Raw genomic sequence first — 23,727 nt, 5'->3', positions numbered from 1 at the left:
TTATCATTGAGCTTATCATCCGGTGAAAATCTAGCTGGTAATCGATAGCTGCTAATGAATGGCAGCGGGATCGTTATCGCGCGAACGAACGATTCGACGGAGGAAAGCCGAAACGATTACGAGCGATCGCTCATCGGAATCAGCTAAAGGTTTCTCCGCGCGTAACGCGGACGGCCTCGGGAGCGTTTGTCCGTTCCCGGTGAGGCGTGAAAGGCGTCGGATAGTCGCGCATCGGCTAATAACGCGCTCCGACCAGCGATAAAGTGAAACTCCCTCCTCGCGAACGAGACGGCTCGTGTAAAACTGGATTTTTGCTCGGCGAATATGTATATTTCATTCGAACGCGCTATTCTTCCCATTGTTGATCGGAACGCGCGGCCGGGAGATTAACCGCTCGGCGCCCGGATTTTTTGCGAGCGAACGGGGCGTTGCGCCACTTTTCCGAAGTTTCCTCGATATTCCGCTTAATTGCTCCCAGCGTCGGACGCCGAAAGCGATCGTGGGAAACCGTTTACGATGGAATTAAAAGTTGGGGAAACCCACTTTGCCGCGCAAACGAGCTTGACACTTCCGAACTCCGAACGAATTCGTCCGGAATCAAGAATCGCCGAAGGAGACGGTCCGTTGTCTCGCGATCGATTCGCCGGCCTGCTCCGCGGACTGAAGGGAAACTTGTTCGGAAGTATACAGCGTCTTCGATGAACATTTTTAATGCTTCGCTGAATCCGCAGCATTCGTGCGCCCCGCAGAGCGAATGGGGTAGCCGGACGTGTGCGCGATTCGCAGGAAAGGGAGACGTCGGGGATGGGTTGGCCGGTCGGTGCTACAACGGATCGGCTTAACATCGGAGGCGCCAATGTTGACTAACTGGGCTAACAACGTCGCGGCGTTTGCCACCGGAACGTTTGCTAGCCGGCACGTGGCACGGCCTCTCCGTGGCTGCCTAGTCGATTAGCCAGGCTTACGTTTATTCCCGCCTCGTCCGTTGCTCCTTTCGGTGGTCGTCGTTCCGTTCGTTTCTGCGACTCGACCTTCCAGGCCGCCTCAAATCAACTCTCCTCCATTTTACTTGTCTCCGTTGACATCTATCCACGCGACCCGAGAAATCGCGTTTGCCGCTTTCGCTGATCCGAGCAGGAGTCGCGCGTCGGAGATCGAACATTCGCCGTTTTCCGATTGAGCGAGGAAGCGAGGATCCGCAGGATGACAGGCAGCGGGACGTCGCGATGCGTGCACGCGCGAGCACACGCACTCGGCTTACTCGTAGAGCCTTACGCACAAAGTGAATCTCGGATTACCGGTCTCTGGGGCTCGTGGAAACCCTACACCACCGGTCGGTGGTAAAAACAGAGAAGTACCACCGTCCAGGGGGAGTTGCGTGACACAGGAGCGACGAAGAGGAGAGTCAAGAGAGAGCGAGACCGCGGGTCCGATAGAAGTCTGGTATCTACGAATCGTGTATCGGTCGACGCGCGCCTCACTGCTGCACTATATTAATGGGCCCCTAATAGCCTATTTGTGATCGCTAATAGCCGCCGTCCGGGCCACCCTATCCGACGTCGTTTTCCCTATGCCGAGCTAGATCCCCCAGGGAAATCTGGCCGGCAGCCTGCAAAATGGAATGCCGGTTTTCGCTGTTCGCCCACCGACCAACGATTTTTTCTCCATTCTTCCGCGCCGACACACCGAGGACCTCGTTCGATTCTCCGTCGTTGGTGTCTGGGTCTATTTTGACCCTGCTCTTCAAGGGCTTCGTCTAACTTCTCAGCTTCTAGACGCTGTGTTAAGTCTTCGGTTATTTATGTTAGGTCTGATAAGGCGATTACGGCGCGTCGGAGAAGAACGCTCGGAGATACGTTCGGAAAAATTAATGAGACGAGATTCGAACGGGCCTCCTGGTTATCGTCTTCTATGAAGTCGTCACTAAACTTTCCCCATTCGTAGAGTTAAAGAGCAGCCGTGACGTTAATTGTAAATTACGCTTGTTTCCGGTGAACTTTTTAACTTTTCTTCCCGAGACGGTGACCTCCGGCAACTCTGAAAAGTCGCTTGGCGCTATAGAAAGGAACAGGAAGTGGGGGCGGACGAGTCGGGCACGCTTTGTACCAAGGAAATCTTTCGTGTCCGGTGGAATGCCAGTTCATGGACAATGCGTGGAGGAAGAAACGGAGGACGAACGAGGAGAAGTCGGAGCAGGTAGCCGACGATGGACGACCAATGGAATCGCCTGTATGGACCAGCACCGACAGCAGCGATCAAAAACTCGTTAGTCCCGGTTCGACTCGAAGGATAATAAATGTGGGAACACCCACTTCTACGAGCCCTATTCGGCCCGGCGCTTCCTGGCCCCGGTGTTACGCGATTTACGATTTCCGCGCGGACCGGAACAAGTCGAATTCAAGCCACGTAATCGGATCTCCTCCTTCCTCCAGTCGGTCTTCTTTCATTTTTCGAACCACGGGGCGCGGAAGATCCGATGCAGAGGTGAACGCGTCTATCTGTCCAGCGACATTCGTGTTTTGACAGAAAAGAAAATTCGTGGTAGGCCGGCAACGGTGACGCAGGTGACCACGGGGAATCAATTTCGTATTGGACGATCGGTATCTTGGTTCCCGCGAGTATTACACGGCAGAATTACGTGAATGGGCCGCAGGATTGAGGCCTCCGCGGGGGCTCCGGCCGGAGATCGGCCATTGTTTGGGAGAAATCGAATTATAAGCGGGCGTCGATCAACAAGTCCCGCGCGCGTAACGCGATACCACTGAAATTTCTCAGGACGTCGGCTTCATTGTTATCTCGATCGTTCGTGTCACACTCGTAAGTGGCCGCGCGTGTTCTACGGGCGACGCGGATCCTTCACACGGGACGAGGACGATTTTCCGTGGCACCTGCGGAACGAAACGCGTCGTGACTGTCAATGGTTCCCGTGGGGGCCACCGAGATGACCAGCAAAACCGTCTCGCCGAAGAATAGCCGAATCCTCTCGCGCGGTATCCACTCGAGAGCGACTTCGGGATCCACCTGAACATGACTTTTCCCTCGCGGCGATTCTATCTGCACTTGCGCGATCAATCATTATCAATGGCGTTCGATGGCAGCGTAGGTAGCGGGATTTGTTGGCCGAGTGGGCGCTGCCGGAGGATTCCCGGGCGTTATAATGCGCGTAATAGAGTTCCCCGTGTCTGTGCAGTCGATCGAATTTACATTACGACGGATGATTCGGTGAATCGAACGGTAGTCCTACGACGAAAGCAACGCGGGCGAGATCGCCGATAAGAGATCACCCGCACGACGGTTCACGCATTGGATTAAGAGGAAGGACCCGGCGAATGGATCCAATTAATATCGGAACGTCAAACGTCCGAGCGAAACGTCGGCAATCAGGCGTGTAGGCAACGAAGCGCAGAAGATCACGGCACGGATACCTACATCTGATCGAGAAAAGATCGGCGATTTGGTAGTCAGGACGGTTACTAATGCCCTGTAACCCCGAGCCGTGTGTGACCTCGGTTGACTCGGTCGGCGAGCCGGGTAATTCATTGACTTAGTAACTCAGTGACTTTCACCGGTGATTTACACGAAAGCTTCATAAGCGGCTTGCCTCAGTTTCAAATTCCGTTCCCTCCCTCCCTTTCCCTTCTATTTCTCCTGAGCAATGAGCTCTGCCCTATGAGACCCGAAGATAGAAAAGGAGGGCATGTATGTATATATGTAGTGCTGGTACGTAGCTATTCGAAGCGGCGATGAAACGGGAAGAAAACTGAAAGGAGACGGGGCGGTGGATGGAAAGAGGGGAACGGGAAATCGATGGGAGAACGAAGGGAAATCGAAAGGAAGGGAAAGGCGTAGAGAAACAAAGAGAGATAAGAGGCCAAGGGGGAGACCGAGAGAACGTAGCAAAGGTTATTTGCACCGAGTTGTCTTTTTTTCAGTGCTTTTTGTTCGAACGGTTTGTCGAACGGCTCAGCCGGCTGATCTTCGGGATGATGAGCATGAACTACATTCTATATAAAACCCCGGAGTATTTTAAGCCCTGTTCGAATGTGCTTTCGTGGTGTGCCACGGGATGCCGAGCATCGATCGTTTAACGAGAGAGTCGCCCTTAAGCGACTGTGTATCCAGAGATTCCGGCGGTGATCGTCGCGCCTTGAAATCCGATGTTATCGTTGTCTTCGAACCACCGTCCGGACAATCGGATACCTACTCGCAATTATTTCTCCGGCGACCACCCCTGCCACCCGGACAGGCGCCGATGGAAAACGACGATTAATTTATTACCGCGGCGCCGTGGCCGTCCTGTCCGCGGTTCGCTCGTCTCCGAACACCTGCGTTTTTAACCGGGACAAGACCAGATACGGGTAATCCCCGGTTGATACCGTTTGTTTCGTTCGGTGACGCGTGTAATCATCTTTAAGTGGCGCGTTACGCTAATTAAGATCGGCGTGGCGAGTGCGCGAGATAACGAAGGCGCGAACGTTTGCCCGCGTTCCCGTCACGGGGCAGGCAGGCGTTAAGCGCGCCGTAAAAATGGCAGACGTGTCCCTATCTTGTCTTTTCGTTCCGCTTTAAAGGGAAACTGCGATTTCTCCTTGGGAACCGTCTTCCCGGGGTCGAAACGTATCGCGATGCAATACGTTCGTCGCGTTTCACCGCACTCGCGGCGTGGGTGTTCTCGAACCTATTCCGCACCGCGTAATAGGATGTCGAAGCATTCGCGATCACCAATTAATTAATTATACTCTCCGAATTGGGATCGATGCTTCTTATTTTAATACCGTGTAATGTTTACACCGCGAACGTCACGTTTCCGAGAAATCCTAGGCTCGATTCGAATCGCAATCGGCTGTATTCGCCGATCGAGCCCGTGCTTGGAACGAACGATCGACGCTGCGTGCTCCGTTCGCGTGTCGGTCGAACGTTTCGGAACGATCGTTCGCCGTTGACTTACGCGGTAATGTCGGCTATTCCAGTCGCGGCGGAATTCGTTCCGCGTCGCGACGAAGCGATTTCTATGCTCGCAGATGTGTCAAAACACGACAGCTCGTGAAAGAGCCGGGAGCACGGGGCCGATGGGACCGGTCAGCGGCACAGAAAAAGGTGTAACTTCGGTGGTCGAAACGCGCGGGTCACGTGCCGAGGACTCGCGCGACAAGTCAATCGGTCAATGAGGAAAATTGGCTAAGAGTACGTGAATGGGTCGGCGTGAATAAAGTGGTTGCATGTTAGTATAGGTTTATGGAAGCAAGCCGGTTTTAGCTACGCTAATAGCATAGTAATGCTGGCTGATCTTTTCGAAATCCCGTAAGAGCATTAACCGCTCGCACGTGAGCAAGTTAAATTGCTATGTTGTGGGTATACGCCGGCCTATGTAGCTATCACCTGGCTACAGAGCGTAACGAAAGGAGGAGAGTATCGCAGCCGGGGATCGATGTTTCGGGGGAAAAAAAAAACGGTAACACGCCGGACGGGTGCCTTCTTCTACCGTAACGAGATTAATCGACAACGTTTCAACGGGTCGAGCGGTGACGAGATTCGAACGGTGTTGTCATTCGGAGCGTTTCGATGTTCATTGCCACCGGCAACGATATACGAGTCCACCCTCTGCGCGATGCGAAGTCAACTACACGGAATTATACTCTTATCTCGCGTCGGAAGCGGCTGTTTCACGGTCGCTCGTAATGTAAAAGATACCGCTTCGTTTCAGTCAAGGGAGTACGGACTCGAGGTTTATTCTCGTCCATTCTTTCGAGTTTCCTTATCGCAACGTTCATCGAACCGATCTACGAATCGATCGTGATCCCCATAAAAGTTCGTCGTAAAGTAGGACCGACCACCCTTATAGGAAACAATGCGAATTCGGCTATTTCATAGATGTATTCCCTCCGCTCGGTGGACTTTTTCGGCGAAACAGCGCGAAGAAAAGGGTAAGAGAAGGAACAAAAGAAGAAGAAGAAGTCGAAGGAGTAGGGAAAACGCGAATGGGGGCGGAGGGATGAAGCAAGGACCGAACCTCGAATATATTTTTAGAGACAGACTGTACGTAACGTCGTGGCGAGCAAGCGTTGCCATCGCGGCTGGTTAGGTCGGTTAGGTTGGTTCACGCGAATGAACGCGATTGGCTCCCCACCGCGCGACGGCGGCCCGGATGCTCCTCCTTTCGCCACGCCGACTTTCCACGAGCAGTCGCGGTTCAGCAGTACGCACGGCTCGGTCTCGCTCCCTCCCGGCTCGCGTTAGGCTCGGTCTATCTCTGGTCTTCCCTTTCTCCTTGTTCGCAAGGCCAATTTCGCCGGTTCTCTCTCCCGTTCTTTCCTTCGGTACGCGCAAACGCGACACGACTTGCGTCTCGTTCAGTCCAGGTGATCGGCAGTCCTTCTCTCTGTCCGTCCTCTCCGTTCGTGATCGTTCCGGCGTGTCCCCTTCCATCGGAACGGCTACCCCCCGGGTCCCGCCGCGTTTCGCTCGCGCACCATCCCTTCTCGAGCGGTGGTTGCCTCCCTCCGACCCACCCCAAAGATCCGCTCGCGGTCCGGTCTCCCGCGGCGAGAGCCGAGCGAGCGAACGAGCGCCCCCCTCGCGCATAACCCCTCGGCCAAGAGAGCGATCCGTAACAACTAAAGTTCTCGTGAAAAGTTGAGCTGGGCTCTCCTACGCCCTCCTGCTATAATAGCCTAGCCGCGCTCGCTGCTCTCTCTACCTACCTATCTACCGTCTATCCCTGTCCATCTGTCCCGGGTCTGTCCCACATCCCGCACACGGAACACCGAACGCGCGGAGGGCGAGACAGAGACAGACCTACGGACGGGAGGATAGCCGACTCGAAGGTGGAAAGAGAACGAGGGAGAGAGAGGGAGAGAGAAAGGAGGAAGAGAGAGTGAGAGAGCCGCACGGAGTGGGACAGTCACCGCGAAGGGGGAGAGAGATAGAGTGAATCCAGGGGGTGGCGGAGGTGGAGAGGTAGAAAGAGAGAAAGAGAGAGGAGAGAAGAGAGAGAAAGAAGAGAGATAGGGTGAGAGATAAAGAGGGGACAGTGTCAGTGACAGAGAAGGAGAGAGACGCGGACGGATTAGCGAATAGAATAGTCATTATCGGTCTACATATCCGTGATACACACTCTATCGGTTTCGTCGAGTCGGTAGTGCGAAACGTCGCGGCAGCAGTAGCGGCGAGCGTGTGTGCCGTGCGACCAACCTAACCGGATACCTAACCTTCGCTTTCGACCCTGTCGAACGCCACCGGCATTATCGGGCCCGACCTTGCATCCACCGGGACGATACCTCCGCAAGGATTAACCGCACCGAGACGAGGAATATCGCCGGCTACGATTCCCACGGACCAACGGTGAGTACTTTGCTCGACGTTCGCGCGGCGAACATCCGACCCTGTCGCGGTCCGAGTTTATCAACACGGTGACCTCCGTTCCGCGTGTGTACTTGACGAAACGACGACGATCCCAATTGTGCCGCGGTCTTTTCGAGTGTTGTGCAATTTGTTTACGGTGTACCCATGGTTTCCGGCCGATCGCGCCCCCGCGATCCGTCCGACTCGTTCCCCCGGTGTCGCGGATAATTTCGCAAGGACGATGCGACACGAGAAGCTTCTCTCGTCGATCGACGATCGACCAGACGTTATTTCCAATCGAGGTTTGTTTCAGTGGTGCCCAAGAATCGTCAGCGACGCGCTTATCGATCGCGTGTTTACCCGTTTCGTAACAGTGACTGGGCTTCCCTTCGCGAGCACATCGGAATCTTGTGTTTTGCGAGTCATTTGGTCGCCGCTGTCGGTGATATTTACGCGCAGGAACGATCGTTAGTGTCCGTTAACGCGCGACGCGGTGTACTGCACCGATTCGGCCGTGGTTTCGACTTCGCGAGGCACAACCAGTCGTTGCGTGCGGCGATGGTATTCTCGGGAAAATTCGTTTCCGTCTGATGCATCTCGAGGGACGCGGGCGGAAAAGGGAAAGTTTCACGGTAACGTTCTCTAGACGTTCATTTTTATGGTGGTGGTGCAGCGTGCGCGGCTATTTTTTTCAGTGAACGGGAGAAAGGGGGATGAAGCGGTGGAGGGTACGGAGAGGACAAAATCCCGAGCAACCGAATCAACCGAATTCGAGCGCTCCGGTGCGCGAAAACCTCGAAAATTCCGGCATTTAATCGACGAAGCGCACGCGGTAGCTTTCATCCGACCAAAGAGAGAATATATAAATTTGTGCTCGGAAGCGCACGGCCGATATATACGCAACCAGAGGGAATTTTTATTTGGAATCGCGAAAAAGTCCGACGAGTTACAACGGGTTGGAAAACAACCCTCCGCTCGAATTGTTTTTTTCCCACGCGTGTTCCTATTCTAGTCGACCGAGTTTTCGTGAAAATTTGGTAGCTCGGTTGTCGTTTCCGGGGTCGGACTCTCTTTGCGAAAAACACAAAGGGAGCAAGAGTGAAAGGGAGAGAGAGATAGAAACAGAGAGAGAGAGAGAGAGAGAGAGAGTGAGAGAGAGAGAGAGAGAGAGAGAGAGAGAGAGAGAGAGAGAGAGAGAGAGAGAGAGAGAGAGAGAGAGAGAGAGAGAAGGACGAGCGAGAGGTATTGCAATTTTTGTCGTCGAGCGAAAGCATTTACGGCCATTACTTTTCATGGAGCAAATGATACGCTGCCGGAGGAAAAAGTTAATCCGGTGCAGTCTTTCGCGCAAGCGTCGATGGGCGTTTTATTAATCGCAACCAGCACCGGGAGCTTTTCACCGGGCCACTGCCGAATGTTCGTTGTCGCGTCCGCGGCTAAATAACCGCGCGCGAGTCCGCCGGGAAAAATTTAATCCGCTCGTATTTCTTCCCGCATCGCCGTTTTATCGAGCGATTCATAAACTGCATCTACGCCGGGAACTACTGTCGAATAACACGCCGATCGGCCCGCTGGAAACGCGGATGTCGCCGTGATGCTACCGTTACACCCACGATAACGATAAAACAAAATCCACCACAGAGTAAGGCACGAGGCGCCGTACGGCCTTCGGCGTTCACGCGGTTTATCCGCGAAGGAAACTGTGAACGACCGACGATACGAGAACCCGACAGTTCACCGGTATCTTTGTGTAAATACATTTCGCGGTTGACTATCGGCGGTCCGTTCGCAAACGCCGATGAGAGTTTCACGCGAATCCTATCGACTCGACGCGGCGTTCGGTTGGCGGCTACTATTTCGAGCGAGGATTCGGCTCCAAAGCGTTCGAGCGTGCCGCCGTAGACCGAGAGAGAGTTGGCCAGCAGGATTTCCACGGAAATAATCTGCTTACGGTAATCTTCTTGGCTTGCCTCCCTCCCGGTTAAGGTCCGCCTTCCACGAGGAGGACCTTCGTCTCCTCGTCGTGTATACGCGGCGGAGCGTCCTTCGCGGGAGCGGAGAACGCTTCGAATCCTAGTCAGTGCCGGGTTTCCGTATGTATCGCGGAAAACTGTATCGCGACCGATCGTCGCGCGTCTTAGAAAAGTATCCTGCGACGCCGAACCGTTTCCCCGCGACAGCCTGCGCGCCGGAACGGACGTCTTTTCGTGGAAACGCTCGGAATCGTTGTCGTTCCCAAAGAGTACACGCGATCTTGGGTACAGATACGAAACCTATGAATCCTCGGGCGAGCTTTAACTCCCATCCGGATCATTCGAGGACTAACGTCGAACGGATTCGCCCTCGGATCGCCGAGCAACGTTCAAGAATCGGTGTTTACCACGTGTGGACGGTTTCAAAATGGCGCGGGACTTTAAGGTGGGCGGCCGAACCGACGACGCGGCGAAGCCGTGACCGACACGATCCGATCGCACGAAACCTTTCATAAATTGGCTCGAAGCGATCGGCGAGTTTCCTTCGATCCCCGGTACCAGTCCGGGGGATGAGAAAAGAATGAGATCGGAAGAAGCAACGAGACGGTGGAACTGGAAGAAAAGAAAAAGAGCTCATCCCTTGCGGCGGGTAGGGTACGAGCGGCAGCAACCCCCGGTGGAATCTTTTTCCCTCCGAGACGGGAATAAAAACTAACTATCCGAGTGAAAGAACAAGCCCCGAAGATAGGTATATACCTACCTACGTGTACGCCGGAGATATACGCGCGCGTTGCCCATGGTGTTTTCCACGGGAATTAAGTTTTACGCTCAATGAGCGCGCAACAAAACGCCGTGCTCCGGGGCTAAGTGGCAATTGAATGCGAACTCGGCGAAGAAACGTTTCCCCGTGACTACGCGGATGCCACTTCTTAGCGGAGGCATTCAAGTACGATCACGGCATGGAAGACGCTCGTGGACAGGTTTTGTTCCGCGGAAAAATCCGCCCTCGACTTTCGAGTGTCGGAACGCGACCTTCTTTCCGAGGAGGTTTCGTGGAAGCGGAACGAGCCGCGAACCGCCGCCGCCGCCGCCGCCCTCCCGCTTTTCGGGGGTTCCGTCATCTCGCGACGTTATCGGCGACGATCGTTAAGACGCAATTTCATCGTTCGAGGGTGGAGGAGACGTCGAGACGTTCCGCAATAAAGATCGTTGCAGCCAGCCGGGACGCGAGGCCGGGTAGCTGAAACGCGTATTTGGTAAAATCGGTTAATTCCCCGTGAGTACCCGGTGTGGGTTTTCCTGGTGCTACCAGCGAGCGCGCGGAGCTCTCCTCTTTACGCACAGACTGTGCGCGACATACACGGTACACGTCCATTGTGGACGCCGGGAGCGAGAGTGTGCTTGCTCTTCAGGAACAATGCGGTTGTGTGCAAACACTCCTGGAAACAATGCAGCCGGAACTTAACTTTCCACGGATAGCTCTGCCAGTGGTAGTCGGTCCTCGCGCACCACCGAATAGAACTCCGAGGCAAATTGTGCTCGCAGCCTCCGCGAAACCCGCTATATTTCTTCCTTGGGCCGCGACGGGGTGCCTCGAAATTAAAATATCACCGACCATGATTCTCCGTACGGCGACTAGTCACCGCGTATGTTCGTATTTCTCCTCGCTACGATGGATGCGTTCGATCGAACGGAACGCAGAACGACTCGACGTGAAACGATTCGTCTTAAGAGAACGACCATGACATTTTTCTAGATAAACGCTGAAAGCAACACCGAACGTACCCATACGTGTACACGTTGGACGCGCGTCTCGTTAACGCGTATCGCGACTAATCGATCGTGAAATGGAAGAGCGAGTAGATATTCCCGTGACAAAGTAACTCCTGCCCGGGAGCCGGTCGTCGGTGGCGAAAACAAGACGCACGTGGCCTATAGTTGGTACTTACACGATCCGATTCGAAGATAGAATCCGCCGGGTGGTCGCATATCGAATTCTCGAGCGCGAACGGCTAACCTCGAGAACGCGGGCGCGCACGCGGTACGCAATAATGGGGATTTAACAGTCATTAGGGACGGCGTGCCGGTATATACGTCGATTGGTAACGCAAAGTGTTTGCAGTAGGGCCGGACTGACGAAGGGCCGAGGGTGGGGGGTGGCTGGTTGCAGCGGGAGATCGATTCATCGGGGGTGGAAAAGGCAGACCGTCTCCGTCTTTCTCTGACTCTCGCCGGTTCCCTCGGCCTCTCCGCTACAGCAGGCTCGTAGACAACTCGAGTGTCCTCGAGGGGCAATCGAGTGGCGACTTGGGCATTTTGTCCACACTTGGCTGCCTGTAACAAGTGCATTGTCCTGTGCGCCGAACTGCACAAAGATAAAGAGACTTCTGGCAATCGCGACCGGAGAGGATTCTCGAGCGGGCTCCCCTCCAGCGCCGCTTTCGTTTCGAACGTTTCGGTTCCGCGGCGGGCTTTTAATATCACGCCAGTGTAAATAAGTGTGGCAGATTCGCGGTGAAGTCGCGAGCCCCCGACCGAAACCCTGCGGCCTTTGTTCCGTGCACCGTGCCCGGATATATCGGTATCGACGCGGAAATCGTCACCGCGAATTAAATGTGCGGTCCCGGTGGTCACCGCGTCGCGCACAGTTTTCCGGCACACGGAGACCGCAGCCGCGATCCTCGCCGTGGTGCGGATCCCGCGGAAGAAATCGAAACACCGATTATCGCGGTCCGGTGATTGTTTGCACGTTTCTCAGCCGCGCTCCCGCGCCGGCTGGCTTGTAACGAGTGCTTTGTGGTTAGTGTAAAGCGCACGAGTGCACAAAGGTAGAGAGATTCGCGCCTGACTTGTTCCACGAGGACCCTCGAGAGACAGGGAGAGAAAGAGAGAGAGAGTGAGAGAGAGAAAGAGAGAGAGAGAGAGAGAGAGGGGTAGTACGAGCTGCCGGCCTTTCTTCGTTGGCCTTCTTTTCATAGCGAGCCAAATTTTAATATAGCCAGCCGGGGAAGAGACGTCACGGGGAAAGCTCGCTCTTTATGGATTCTCTTTCATCGGGCTGAAACTTCATTTCGCAGGAAGGATCTCCGGCCGAGAACGCAATTAAACGGTAAAATCATTTCGCGCTGTATCGTTCCGAGTCGCGGCCATTCTTTCCGCATCCGCGTATTCGTTGCTTTTCATTCCGGTTTCTCGGAACGGTGTAAATAATCTTCGGCGGCGCGACGGGGGATGATTTTCCTTTCGATTCGATGAGCGAAATTCGCGAGATCCGACGCCGGGAGTTACGTTTTCCGCGCGACGAGGGATTGTATTCGGGAATCGAGGCGGAAACGTTAGAAGTTTCGACGACAAACGCGGCGGGGCACTGTACACTGGGAAAGTCGAGTAGCGGTCGAGAGGCGACGTGGGTGTTTCATCCATATTTGCGCGAAGGAACTTTCGCTCCAGCAACCGCACGAGTATCCCGAACACCGCCCTCCGCGCGGCGTAGTTCCTTTCATACGAAACTCGTGGTTCCGACGCAGAGACCGATGCGGAACGGGAACAATGGCTCCATTAAAGAGGGTTTATCGATGCGAAATTTCATTTCGCGCTGGCGAGCGGCGCGCGATAGGCGAAGCGGGAGCTTCGCTGTTTCCGTGCGCGACTCCGCGTGTTTGCGCGTGTTGTTCCCGAGCGCGGTGCTCTTAATCGTTCTAAACGAATCGTTTCGGAAACACTCGGCCGCCTTCTGTCGCGCGATTGTTTTTCGCGTCGCACATGTTAATTACCGGGCCGATTAGCTCTCCTTAATCCGAGACATATGCGAGGCGGCCGCTCGGCCATCCCCGTCGTCCCAGCGGAGACGGCGACTCCGCTCGCCGGAGAACAATGTTCCGTGGGTCGACGACGTCGCGACGCAGATGTGGAACGTGTGCAGCCGGGATGTAATAAACGGAAAGGCAAATAAATTAATAAGCCCTCGGGGGCGCGGAGGTGCGAGATCGAAAGGCGAACGGAACGAGGCCGATGGGCTGACGTTCTTGACTTTGTAATCGGAGAGGATAAAACGCGGCTTAAGCAACGGCTAAACGCGAGGCGGAAAGGCTGCGACGCTATACCCGAAAGCGGCGAGGATCATCGTCCCTTTTTTTTTCCAAACCGTTCTCGGTTTTCGAGACAGAGAGAGGACGCGGTTTCTGAATTAGCCTCTCCGCGCTGTCGTACACGGGCCGGAGGGGAGGGTCGTGGACGGTTTCGGAAAGCGTCGGAGTCGTGTTGCATCTTCCTCGGATTATCCCCCGCAGCCAGCTGCCAACCGCGTCGACGTTTGTTCCACCTTCCGCGATCGGTTTCGATATTCGCATAAAGTGCCCGGGAACTTTCCATTATCTTCCACTTCCGTTTCGTAGCGTGGCTTCCCTCCCGCTGAAATTATCGCGAGCCGCGGCCTCCGAAGTCCGTCTCGGCGCGAGTCGTTCGGGGTTAGGCAAGCGTATGCACCGACGTCGTCGGATCGGCGTCAGCGAACGAACGCGAACACTTGAAGCGTTCGCGGTGACGTACGTACTTACGCCGGATTCCGTAAGTACTAGATTATCCGCCGATATTGGGAAGAAGGTGATATTTAACGGTTGTTACGCAACCTTTCTTACCTTTTCCCTTGCAGTACCTTGGCGAAGGCGCGTGCGTTCGGCTACGTTCGGATGCTATTTACGTAATTACCGTACACAACTGTATCTTATTAAAAGTTGTGCGTCGTGTCGCGGCGTTGCGCAACCCCGCAATTCGCACAGTTTCCACGAATAGATTCCATGGACGGATTGTTCCCGTGGTTTTAAGATTTTTAAGGAAGATTTAATGTCGTTACTTATAATTGGAGAAATTTGCACCGCAACGTTCGACGCACGAATTCTTTATAGCCGAACGGATTGCACCGGGTGAAAAAGTTGGTTGGGTTCCAGCGATTCCCTAACAACTTTTTACGTTTATTTAATCTCCCGTAACTGATCCGATACTTATGGACGGCAATAACATACACGCGACGAAGACCAGGATACAATTTACGTCAATTGTTAGGAACGCCCACGCGTGCTTGTACTCCCGAGTCGCGCGGACAGTCGGCGCAACCGTTTTATAAAAATAACGATAATAATAACAATAATAATAATCTGTCTCTACTGCGCTGGCTAGAAGCATTAAAAGTATGAAAGTGCAGATAAAAGGAACGACGTTTATATTTATAAAAATGTACGGTAACGAGAACAATAATAGAGTGAATTGAGCAGGGTGCAGCGTCCGCTGTCAGCAGTTTTCTCATTAACCTTTCGCATTCGAAAGTTTTCCACCAGAAACACTCGATGCTTTCACGCGAGATATAGACGACATTCTTCGAAGCCAACTCGAACAGAGATCACACGCGAATTAGAGAACGAAGCTGTTTCATTTCAACACTTCGCATACCGATGCATCCTACAAATATCAAACTTTATAACTTCACCGTGTCAAGCGGTGACTGAAAGTCGCTTCTCGAATGCGAAGGGTTGAATACGGTCTACAGATACTTCCTCGATTTATCTGCAAAACAGTGTCTACACCGAATTCGGGTGACACCATGATTCGCATAAACTTAAACATTACTTTTCTCGGTGATGAAACAAACAAACTGAATTCTGTTTGAGATACTAGAAAGATAGTAGAGCAATCGTTACGAAGAATATCGACTTCTTAGTTTCAGCGTTGTTAAGAAAATTGCTTCGATTGCGTAGAAGTTTTGACGAGTGTATATCTAGTTTGTCAAAGTGTTAAATCCGAATGTTCGACGAAAAGTGTTCGGCCGCGAGGAGATAACCTTTGAATTTGACTTTCAGAAGCAGTGGGTAATTCGGAGGAGCGAAGGAGGTCCCAATAAAGAGGCCGCGGGGCGGGGGGGTGGTCGTGGTGGGGGCCGAGGGGGTGGTGATGTGGCCGAACAGCCTCGGCGGTACTTCCGGCTGCAGCGGAGGCGCCGGTGCCACCGATCTCGGGGGCCTCGCCGCCTCCACCACCTCGGCCTCCGAGCTTTTCGGGCCCGCCGCGTTTGGCGCGTCCGCGGCCGGCCCCTACGGCGCCCTGAAGACCAACCCTTACGTCAGTGCCCTCGGCATGCCGCCCATAGAGGCCCTGCACTCCACCATCGGCTACCCCGGTTGCACTCCCGCCGGTGAGTCCTACTACTGTGAGTGCCCCTTGTCTTATACTACTACTAAATAATGAAAAATCTATTCTCGCCGCGGACCGATGATCGAATTCACGCTAATTCTCATCGGTGTTCCTACGGGAACGGATAGAGTGATCAGACGCGAAAGATCCTGAACGAAAGTCGCGGTGTTCTAAACAGCGATCTGGTCGCTTTTTAAAGGCAACCCGAGGAAGCAACGAAGGGAGCGGACAACGTTCACGCGTGCACAGCTGGACATCCTCGAGGGGCTGTTCTCGAAGACGAAGTACCCCGACATTTTCATGCGGGAGGAGGTGGCGATGAAAATCAACCTCCCGGAGTCGAGAGTGCAGGTATGTCCCGGCAAGTTTGGCTGTATCGCGAAGACGGCGGTTTCGCACGGCGAGAGAAAACGCCCGGGGGATACCCCGCTCGGTGTCTCGTTACCTAGGGGAACCAGTGTCGGCATGCAGACAACACAGTCCGTAGACAGCATCGATTTACCGAACGCTCGTGTTTCCTGGATAGTGGGTATTAACCAAGTTAGTAGTTCACCCCGTGAGCGGGCGAGCCCGTGTCGCTCGTATTGTTTCCTCCCTGAAAAGCGGCGCGCCGCCCCGCTGCCCCCGGAAAAAGGGAAAAACCATTCGCATCGTCTCGGTGCGCCTTTCAGCGGGTCAAAGGAGGAACTCCCGTGACGGAGATTGTCCGTCGATTCGCCGGACGAATCGTGGAATCGTTCACGTTCGACGCCGTCACGAACGACTTCGTGTCGTCCGAATCGACTTTCGAAGCCGACAGGGTCCGTGAACGTGGCCATGCATATTCCACCCTCATCAGCGGCGGAAAGGGCGCATCGCATCCGCAATTGCGGGCCGGCGCACCTGGTCCCCGGCCCCGCAAATGAATTGAATGGGTCCAAACCGGCCCATAGTCTTCTGCACGTTCGTCGTCGTTGACTGCAGGACAGCAGCCTTCTCCTCTCGGCTCGTGGCATTCTCTGATCCCTGCGCGCGGCTTTTCAATCGAACCCACCCGACAGACAACGCGAGCTGCGACTTTGTCGCGGAACTGAAACTGTTTCTCTTAACAGGATTCGTTCTTTGTGCTCGGAAGTTCTCCACCAGAATTTCTCGACATTTTCCTATAAAATATAGGCTCTATTCTTCGAAACTGAGAAAACATACGTGAACCGAGCCATTTTATTTCTTTATTTGACATATTATACGAAGCCTAAGTCACATAGAACTTTATAATTTTGTTACATCAAATCAAGTGGTGAGTCACCGAGTGCAAATGGTTAAGGGTTGCAAGCTCCTCGTCGCCATTCTAACGGCGTACTCCAGTTCAAAGACTAGAATTACAACCTGGAACATTGTTTTCGCAAGAATGGGAAAATTTGATGACGAGTATAAGGTGGAGTACTTCGGAACGCGAGCGATGGCGGTTTAAAACCGAAGAATTCGTATAGCGTACGTAAGGGCATACCTCGGGGAACAGCTTCAGTGGAAGAACGCGGGTCGCCCGTGTCGTTCCCCAGAAAATCCGTAGAAACCCAAGCTCACCTCTCCGCTTCTAACATTGATCGCGCAGGGCTTCTCTAGGTTCCTCTCTTTCTCGCCACCTTCTCTCCCTCTCCTCTTTGCTCTCGCTTCGCCTCCCTCGCCGTCCTCTCGTTCCCTCTCACTTTCTCTCTCTCCCTCGCTCTCTCTTACCACTTTATTCCCCGTCTTCGTTCTTCCAGCTCGTTCGTTCTCCGGCGTCCTTCTCTCGAGGTCGTTCTCGCGTTCTGGAAATCTAGGAGGGCGAACGGTGGATCGAAGGACGAGTCTGTTGAATACCAACGCAGAAATCCGGGGCTGACCGACGATTCTCGCGAAATTTTTGTCTCCGACAGCTTACAGCCGATGGCGATCCGCCGTGACGATCGGAGAACGTATGCGAGGCAGTGATTATGTTCCCATTTCGACCGAGGCTCGCCGACGCGACGAGTCCCTTCGTTCGATAATTAACCGGCGAAAGTAAACGAAACTTTTGGAAAAGTGGGTCGCCCCGTGGATCTATCCTCGCGATATCGTTGCCCCAATGATAGCGAGGGCACGAGCAAGTCGGATACGCGTGCCGGCTTCCGCTTGCGTTACCAAACTCGGCTTCATTGGTAATTGATAGTTGCACCGGTGCTTCATTTCCTTATAATTGGCTATTACTCCAGCTTTGTGAAAGCTGCGCGCAGCATCCCGCTTCTACCCCATGGGATTGCTGGCCGTGTTTGCCGAAGTATAAATTACAAGTTGTTTTCAATCATCCGTCGTTCAATTATCTGTCGTTAATGTTCCTTCGACGAGAGAAGTAATCATTGACGCCCGTGTACTCGCAGGTGTGGTTCAAAAACCGTAGAGCCAAGTGTAGGCAGCAGCAGAAGCAACAACAGCAACAACAGGACAAAGCACCGAGGTCGAAGAAGCCCTCGGGAAATCCGACCAACAATCCGCCCTCTGGAAAAAGTCCTTCGATTGCTACCACGCCCACGCCAGCCGCTGCGGTGCCTGCTACAACACCCCTGTGAGTTCCAATTACGTTAATATATCTACCTTTTCATCTGAAAGACCGCGTTGCAGCTTGTCCTCCCATCGAATAAGGTACTCCTAACACTTTGGCCTATGATTTCCTTCTCAACTCTGAGTACGGCTACTTTGTCATTGATAATTCATTAGAAGAAGAGAAAAATTCTAAGCATACGTTATGCCTGTATCTTCTTTTAAGTATAATAGTTGATTACAGAGGAATAAAATTTACTTTGAATTCGACTGAACTGAGTAATATATATATATTTGTTGAATCATCTTGAAAATCTTCACCACGAGTCTCACTCGTTGTTGTAGAACAAGGGGTTAACCCGGTTGAATACTCTTATCGTTTTTATTCCCTGGATGGTAACGATTGGATTCGATTCAATCCATCGTTCGAAATCCCCAAAAAACCGAGAAGTAGGAGAGGTCATCGATAATGTCCTTCCACGGGTTAATTATTCGAGCAATTGCTTTTTTACCGAAAGGATTGTAAAGGATACGCCGAAGTGTACTCGTACAGAGATGATCGCAGGAAAAGCACCGTGTGAAGTTATGTTTTGTTTTGTTACACATGTATTTTATAGTTTTAATTTGTGTGTGCAGAAGCGGCGGTACAGGTGGATCAGCAGCCAGTTCACCAGCACTTCTAAGGGATTCTCCTCAGTACAAACCACCGGGAAGTGCGACCAGTCTACTTCTGGCAGCAAGCACGACACCGCCAAGTGTAAGTTTTCGTTTGACAATAATTTATACGAATAATATCGCGTTCGAGATACACGGTGGGGCGAGTATGAAACGCTTCTTTGTCAACCACCAAATACCTGCTTATGAGTTTTGTCATTTATATCAAGCAGAATTCTTCAACGTCCTATTTTTCAGTAAATAATCTACATTTCTCGCACTTAACTCTTTGCACACGAGAGATGACTCTCAGGTACCTGATTTGATGGAAATTATAAAATTTGATATTTAATATTGAACCGTGTATAATACATCGGTGCGTGAATATTGAGATAAAACAGCTTTGTTTCTCAGTTTACTTGTGATTTCTCTTTGAGTTAATTTCAAAAAATATTATCTTCGCCTAGTTAGAAAATGTTAAGTATTTACAACGAAATACTTCCGAGTGCAAAGGGTTAACAGTTCTATAAATAATCCAGTAGAGCTCCAGCTTAACGCGTAATTCTAAAAAATAGAGCCTTCGTAATGAATAGATATTTATATTGATAAATATATATAATAATATAATATATAATATATATAAATATTATATATATTATATAATATAATATATAATATATAATATATATAAATATAATATATGATCCGAGGTATGTTATAAAAATGTTACTAGCAAGTAATTCTCGTGAATCAAAGTTTCGTAAAATGTCAGCTAATTTGTTTTTTTGTCTGTGACAAGACGTGCAGTTCTGAAATACCGACGATGAACGTCGGTATTTCAGAGCGCGTGAAGGTTCCATGGGATAAGCTTCTGTTTTAAAGTCTACGGTAGAATAGCGTTACCAGTGGCAGATAAAACCGAGGGGAACTCTTTTATCTGTTTAGTTAGGGGGCACGGTGTACAGTAGCGGTGGCAGTAGCAGTAGTATTTGGAGTCCTGCAGTGACGGAGAACGGTGGGGGATTCCCTGGTGACCATCAGAGGTTAGCATGGACAACAACCACATCTCAGCAACAGTGTTATCAAAACTACTCCTCTTATTACACCAACATGGACTATTTATCCCCCGCGACGCATCAGTTAAATGTGGTGGTAAGTATGGGGCTGTTTCGCGATAATGCAGAGGGATGCAAACGGAGGGGTGGAAAATTCGATTCGGACGAATTTAGCAGGCAGAAAGGGAGGAACTTTAACCCTTTGCACTCCGAAGTTTTTCACTAGAAATATTTTAACATTTTCTGATGAGATGAAGACGATACTTTGTAAAACCAGCTCGACAAATTCACGCGAATTGACGGGCAAAGCTATTTTACGTCAATATTTCTCAGATTTATGCATTATGTGAAGTATAATATTAACACTAGCTTTACAGAACGTATCAATTTTACGCATATTGAATTTTATAAACATTACTTTGTAAACGCTTATGTCAATTTTCATTGATGCAATTACATGAATGTATATTCTAATAAAGTATTTTTAAATCCCCAATTTCCAAAATCTAAACGAATAAAGATTAATTTTCCTAGGAACAATGGAAAAACCATATAATAAACGCCAGTAAGCCTAGTGTTAAATATCAAACTTTATAGCTTCACTTAGGAAATCAAGTGGTGACTGAGTCACCTCCTGAATGCAAAGGGTTAACAATTATATTCGAATGATACTGATATGAAACGTGGAGAAATATATTTTTTCAACCACTCGAGAAACATCTGACCCTCGATTCGAAAATTCGTTCCACGTGGGTTCAATCAAATTATTGTGGGAGAACGAAATATTGCGAAGAGCTGGTATAACTTTTAGAAATACATATGTATTTCACGTAACTTAACAAAAGAAATAACAATGACATTTTAGAAGACAAAAGTATATTTCATTCGCTGTTACTAAATTGAGATCGCGAAAACTACGTAGTGTTCCAATTTACCGTGTAAAAAGAAGCTCGCGTGAGGAAGGTCCGCGTAAATCGAGGGTCAGATGTATACCGATATCGCCAAGCTGAAATTACATTTGATTTGTCTGTTTACACATCTCCGATGAACATTGATTTTGTTTATAGGATGGAGGAGGTAGTGGCTTGGACAATACATGGAGCAAAACGAGGGACGAGAGCGCATCGTCTTGGTTTTATAATAGCGCCGGATGGGGCGATCGAAAGTGAATCCCGGAGGGAACGAGAAGAAAAGACGGGGGACAACAAGGCTATGGTACATATCATCGTCACTAATTAAGAAAGCGGATTCTGGAAATCGACTTGGCGATCGTGGCCAAAGGCGATTCTTTTCGCGCGAGACAGACATATCGTTGAAACGCGCGACCGTCGCGTCGCGCCACCGGTCTCTTGATTCACTTGCTTTTCCCGACAGAACCACGCGTAATCGAAATTTCTTCGATGCTATTTGTTCCTTGGGGTACGGCCGAAGAGGGATCGTGTGCTATATCACGACGCCTCGTTAGTAATGTTGAAGTTATAAGTTTGGATTCTTAGGTAGCGTATCGTATCGATAAGCAGGGAAGAAAACCAATTTCCAGCGTTCGCCTAGTTGTCTTTGAACACACATATCGCTGTCCACGTTTCTTTCGGATTGTGTTTGCTCAATGCACATCGCGTCTGCGTTAACGGTCGCGGTCGGGTCGCGTACGGTTTTCTATCTTACGTGCAATTTGATAACGATTCTGTATATTGTGTCGAACGTGGCCGAACGATCCGCCATGATAGATGTAACAATCATTACGACGCTAGTCACCGCGGTGGAAACGGAAATTGATGGGGTGAGAGGATCATCGCGGAACCTTTTAACGAAGGAAGGCGCAGCCCATTAGAGAGAAGTAGAATAATTGTTCGCGCGCTTCGCGCTCGTTTACCGCGCGGTATCTCCTTGCGCGACGTTAGTGTTACTCGGAACACCGTTCGCCCGCGACGATGTGTAATGTCCGGTGAACGTTTGCGAATTTTTTCTTTTCACTCATCAACTGGAACGAGACGATCGTTCGCGAACGGACCGCGCCTCTCGGGGTCGAGGGCTCTGATGTATATAATATAAATAGTCGTGCGCCGTTCGAAAGAGTCAACGTAGTTAGCCGGAATTTTCCAGGATGCAATCACGAGGAACACCCGAATCCCTCGGTCACCTCGCTCGATGGGATGTCAGCGAGAGTTCTGTGCGAATATGCGCGTGCATGAACACGAGGACATATATGGCATGTATATAGAATATATATACGAGGGACACGTTGATCGTCTGTGTAAATATGTACCATTTCAACGCGGCGGGATTCTGGATCGCCGAGAGAGGGATTGCTCGGAGAAAGCTAGTGCCACTTTGAAGATATTTTGATTTCGGTGAACCGTTTCCGTTCGTTGTATTCGCGATCGTTCGGTGACCTCTCGGTCCGGAGTAAAGGCGGATCCGCGTAAATGACAGGGCTCGTTCGGAGGGGAATCGAAGATATCAATTTGTTGGGAACGTATAAATACGTGATTAAGCAACGGGTTCGGCATCCGTCTCCACTCCAGATCCGACGGTTAACGACGCGCTTACGGCGAAGATAGAACGGAATGTTCGAAGATGAATCTATAACCGCTTTTATTATTCCGATCGATTTCCCGTCATACCGTACCTTTCCAGTTTCATCCGCTCGACTATCCGGGAACGTTCGCCGGTCTGTGCAGACGTCGGAGTACTGTTTCAGACGTTGCGAACGAAATTAATCGTCTTGTTTTTTCCTCGCGTCAGGCGGTCCCCGTTACGCCGAAGTACTCGCAACAAAGACGTTTTCCTTTGCGCGGTTCACATGCTCCACGGACGCGAGCATCGATTCAGAATAGATGATAGAAGTGATACAGAGACGTAACCACCAATATGTAAAGCGAAAGAAGTATATATTAAACGTAGGGATGTAAGTAACGTGACTGTTTAGATTGTTATTATAAATACTATGGAATACGATACTACGACTACCGAGGGAGAGAACAACGACGTACGTGTCATAAGATGTATGAAATAATATATCAAATTTGAATTGTACTATCCACCGCATTCTTTCATTTCGCGGTATTCTGGATTTTCCTGTAACCAATCCATGCCTATATCCGTTTCCATCGATATTCCTCTCGAATGCTTCGAATTCCTCTGCCCTATAGGATCTGTATCTGGTCTGCGATACAATACACTCAATTCCGATCAAATTAAATTCCATTCGTTAAAAAAAACGCGACGGTCTTCGACTCTGTTCCAAAAAGAAAACTGAGAATTAAAGTTCGAACTATTTATTATACACTAGTACCTGAAATTTAGCCGCCGCACAATTTCCTATGCTTCTGAAAATCCTCGCTCAGAAATGGTTAATTATTGTCATAAATATTTAATATCTTAAACATTTATTATTACTGAATTACTAATTACTCATTTGAATATATTTGATTTATTTATTGGTTCATGAAAAAAAAGGAACTGGTAATTATTCACTGGTATACTATTTTTATTTATTAAGAGATCGTAATTTATTTTATTAACACATTGAATACCGTGGAGGTCACCGGTGACCCAACCAAAACGAATTACCATAGTTCGCTCAATTAAACGATGATCATTTTAAAATATTTCTATATTATGAATAATGCTAGTAGATGAATGTTCAATAACGTTAATGCAATTTGACCAAACGATTCGATAATCGATATCTCCGTTTCATCTACTTTGGTATATGAAATCTTAGCACTCCAGGTTATCTTGCAATCTATCAGCAACTGCAACTAATTTGTACAGAATTCCAATCGAAAATTAGAAATGCTATAACATTCGTTCAATCCTTTATTTTCCTCGTCAGTACAAAATTTGAATCCGTGAAAAATCGAATAACTTTAGGGTAGTTTTTTTAACCCTCTGTGGACGAATGTCGGCATTTCGCTGAGATGAAACTTCCATGTTCGGAATAGCAAGTTGCAAACAAATGATTTAACTATTCGAACAGCAAG

General features: G+C 50.5%; 1 protein-coding gene across 7 annotated transcripts; it reads left to right on the top strand.

The window, feature by feature from the left end:
• Positions 1-6,199: 6,199 nt before the first annotated feature.
• otd2 (homeotic protein ocelliless) lies at positions 6,200-22,777 on the top strand. Of its 7 annotated transcripts, XM_031991705.2 has the most exons (8): positions 6,200-6,359; positions 6,788-7,341; positions 15,167-15,513; positions 15,697-15,848; positions 17,873-18,057; positions 18,669-18,789; positions 19,632-19,838; positions 20,809-22,777. In XM_031991705.2, exons 3-8 carry the CDS (start codon positions 15,258-15,260, stop codon positions 20,908-20,910), a joined length of 1,023 nt encoding a protein of 340 aa, XP_031847565.1. In that variant the 5' UTR covers positions 6,200-6,359; positions 6,788-7,341; positions 15,167-15,257; the 3' UTR covers positions 20,911-22,777. The 7 variants fall into 7 exon arrangements, with proteins under 7 accessions (XP_031847565.1, XP_031847566.1, XP_031847564.1 ...); XM_031991706.2 differs by having other exon boundaries at positions 6,200-7,341; positions 15,170-15,513; XM_031991704.2 differs by having other exon boundaries at positions 6,200-7,341.
• The last annotated feature ends 950 nt before the right edge of the window (positions 22,778-23,727 follow it).

Source organism: Nomia melanderi, chromosome 2, assembly GCF_051020985.1.
Source record: "Nomia melanderi isolate GNS246 chromosome 2, iyNomMela1, whole genome shotgun sequence".
Lineage (NCBI taxonomy): Eukaryota > Metazoa > Arthropoda > Insecta > Hymenoptera > Halictidae > Nomia > Nomia melanderi.
This window is presented reverse-complemented; position numbering and strand designations above follow the sequence as displayed.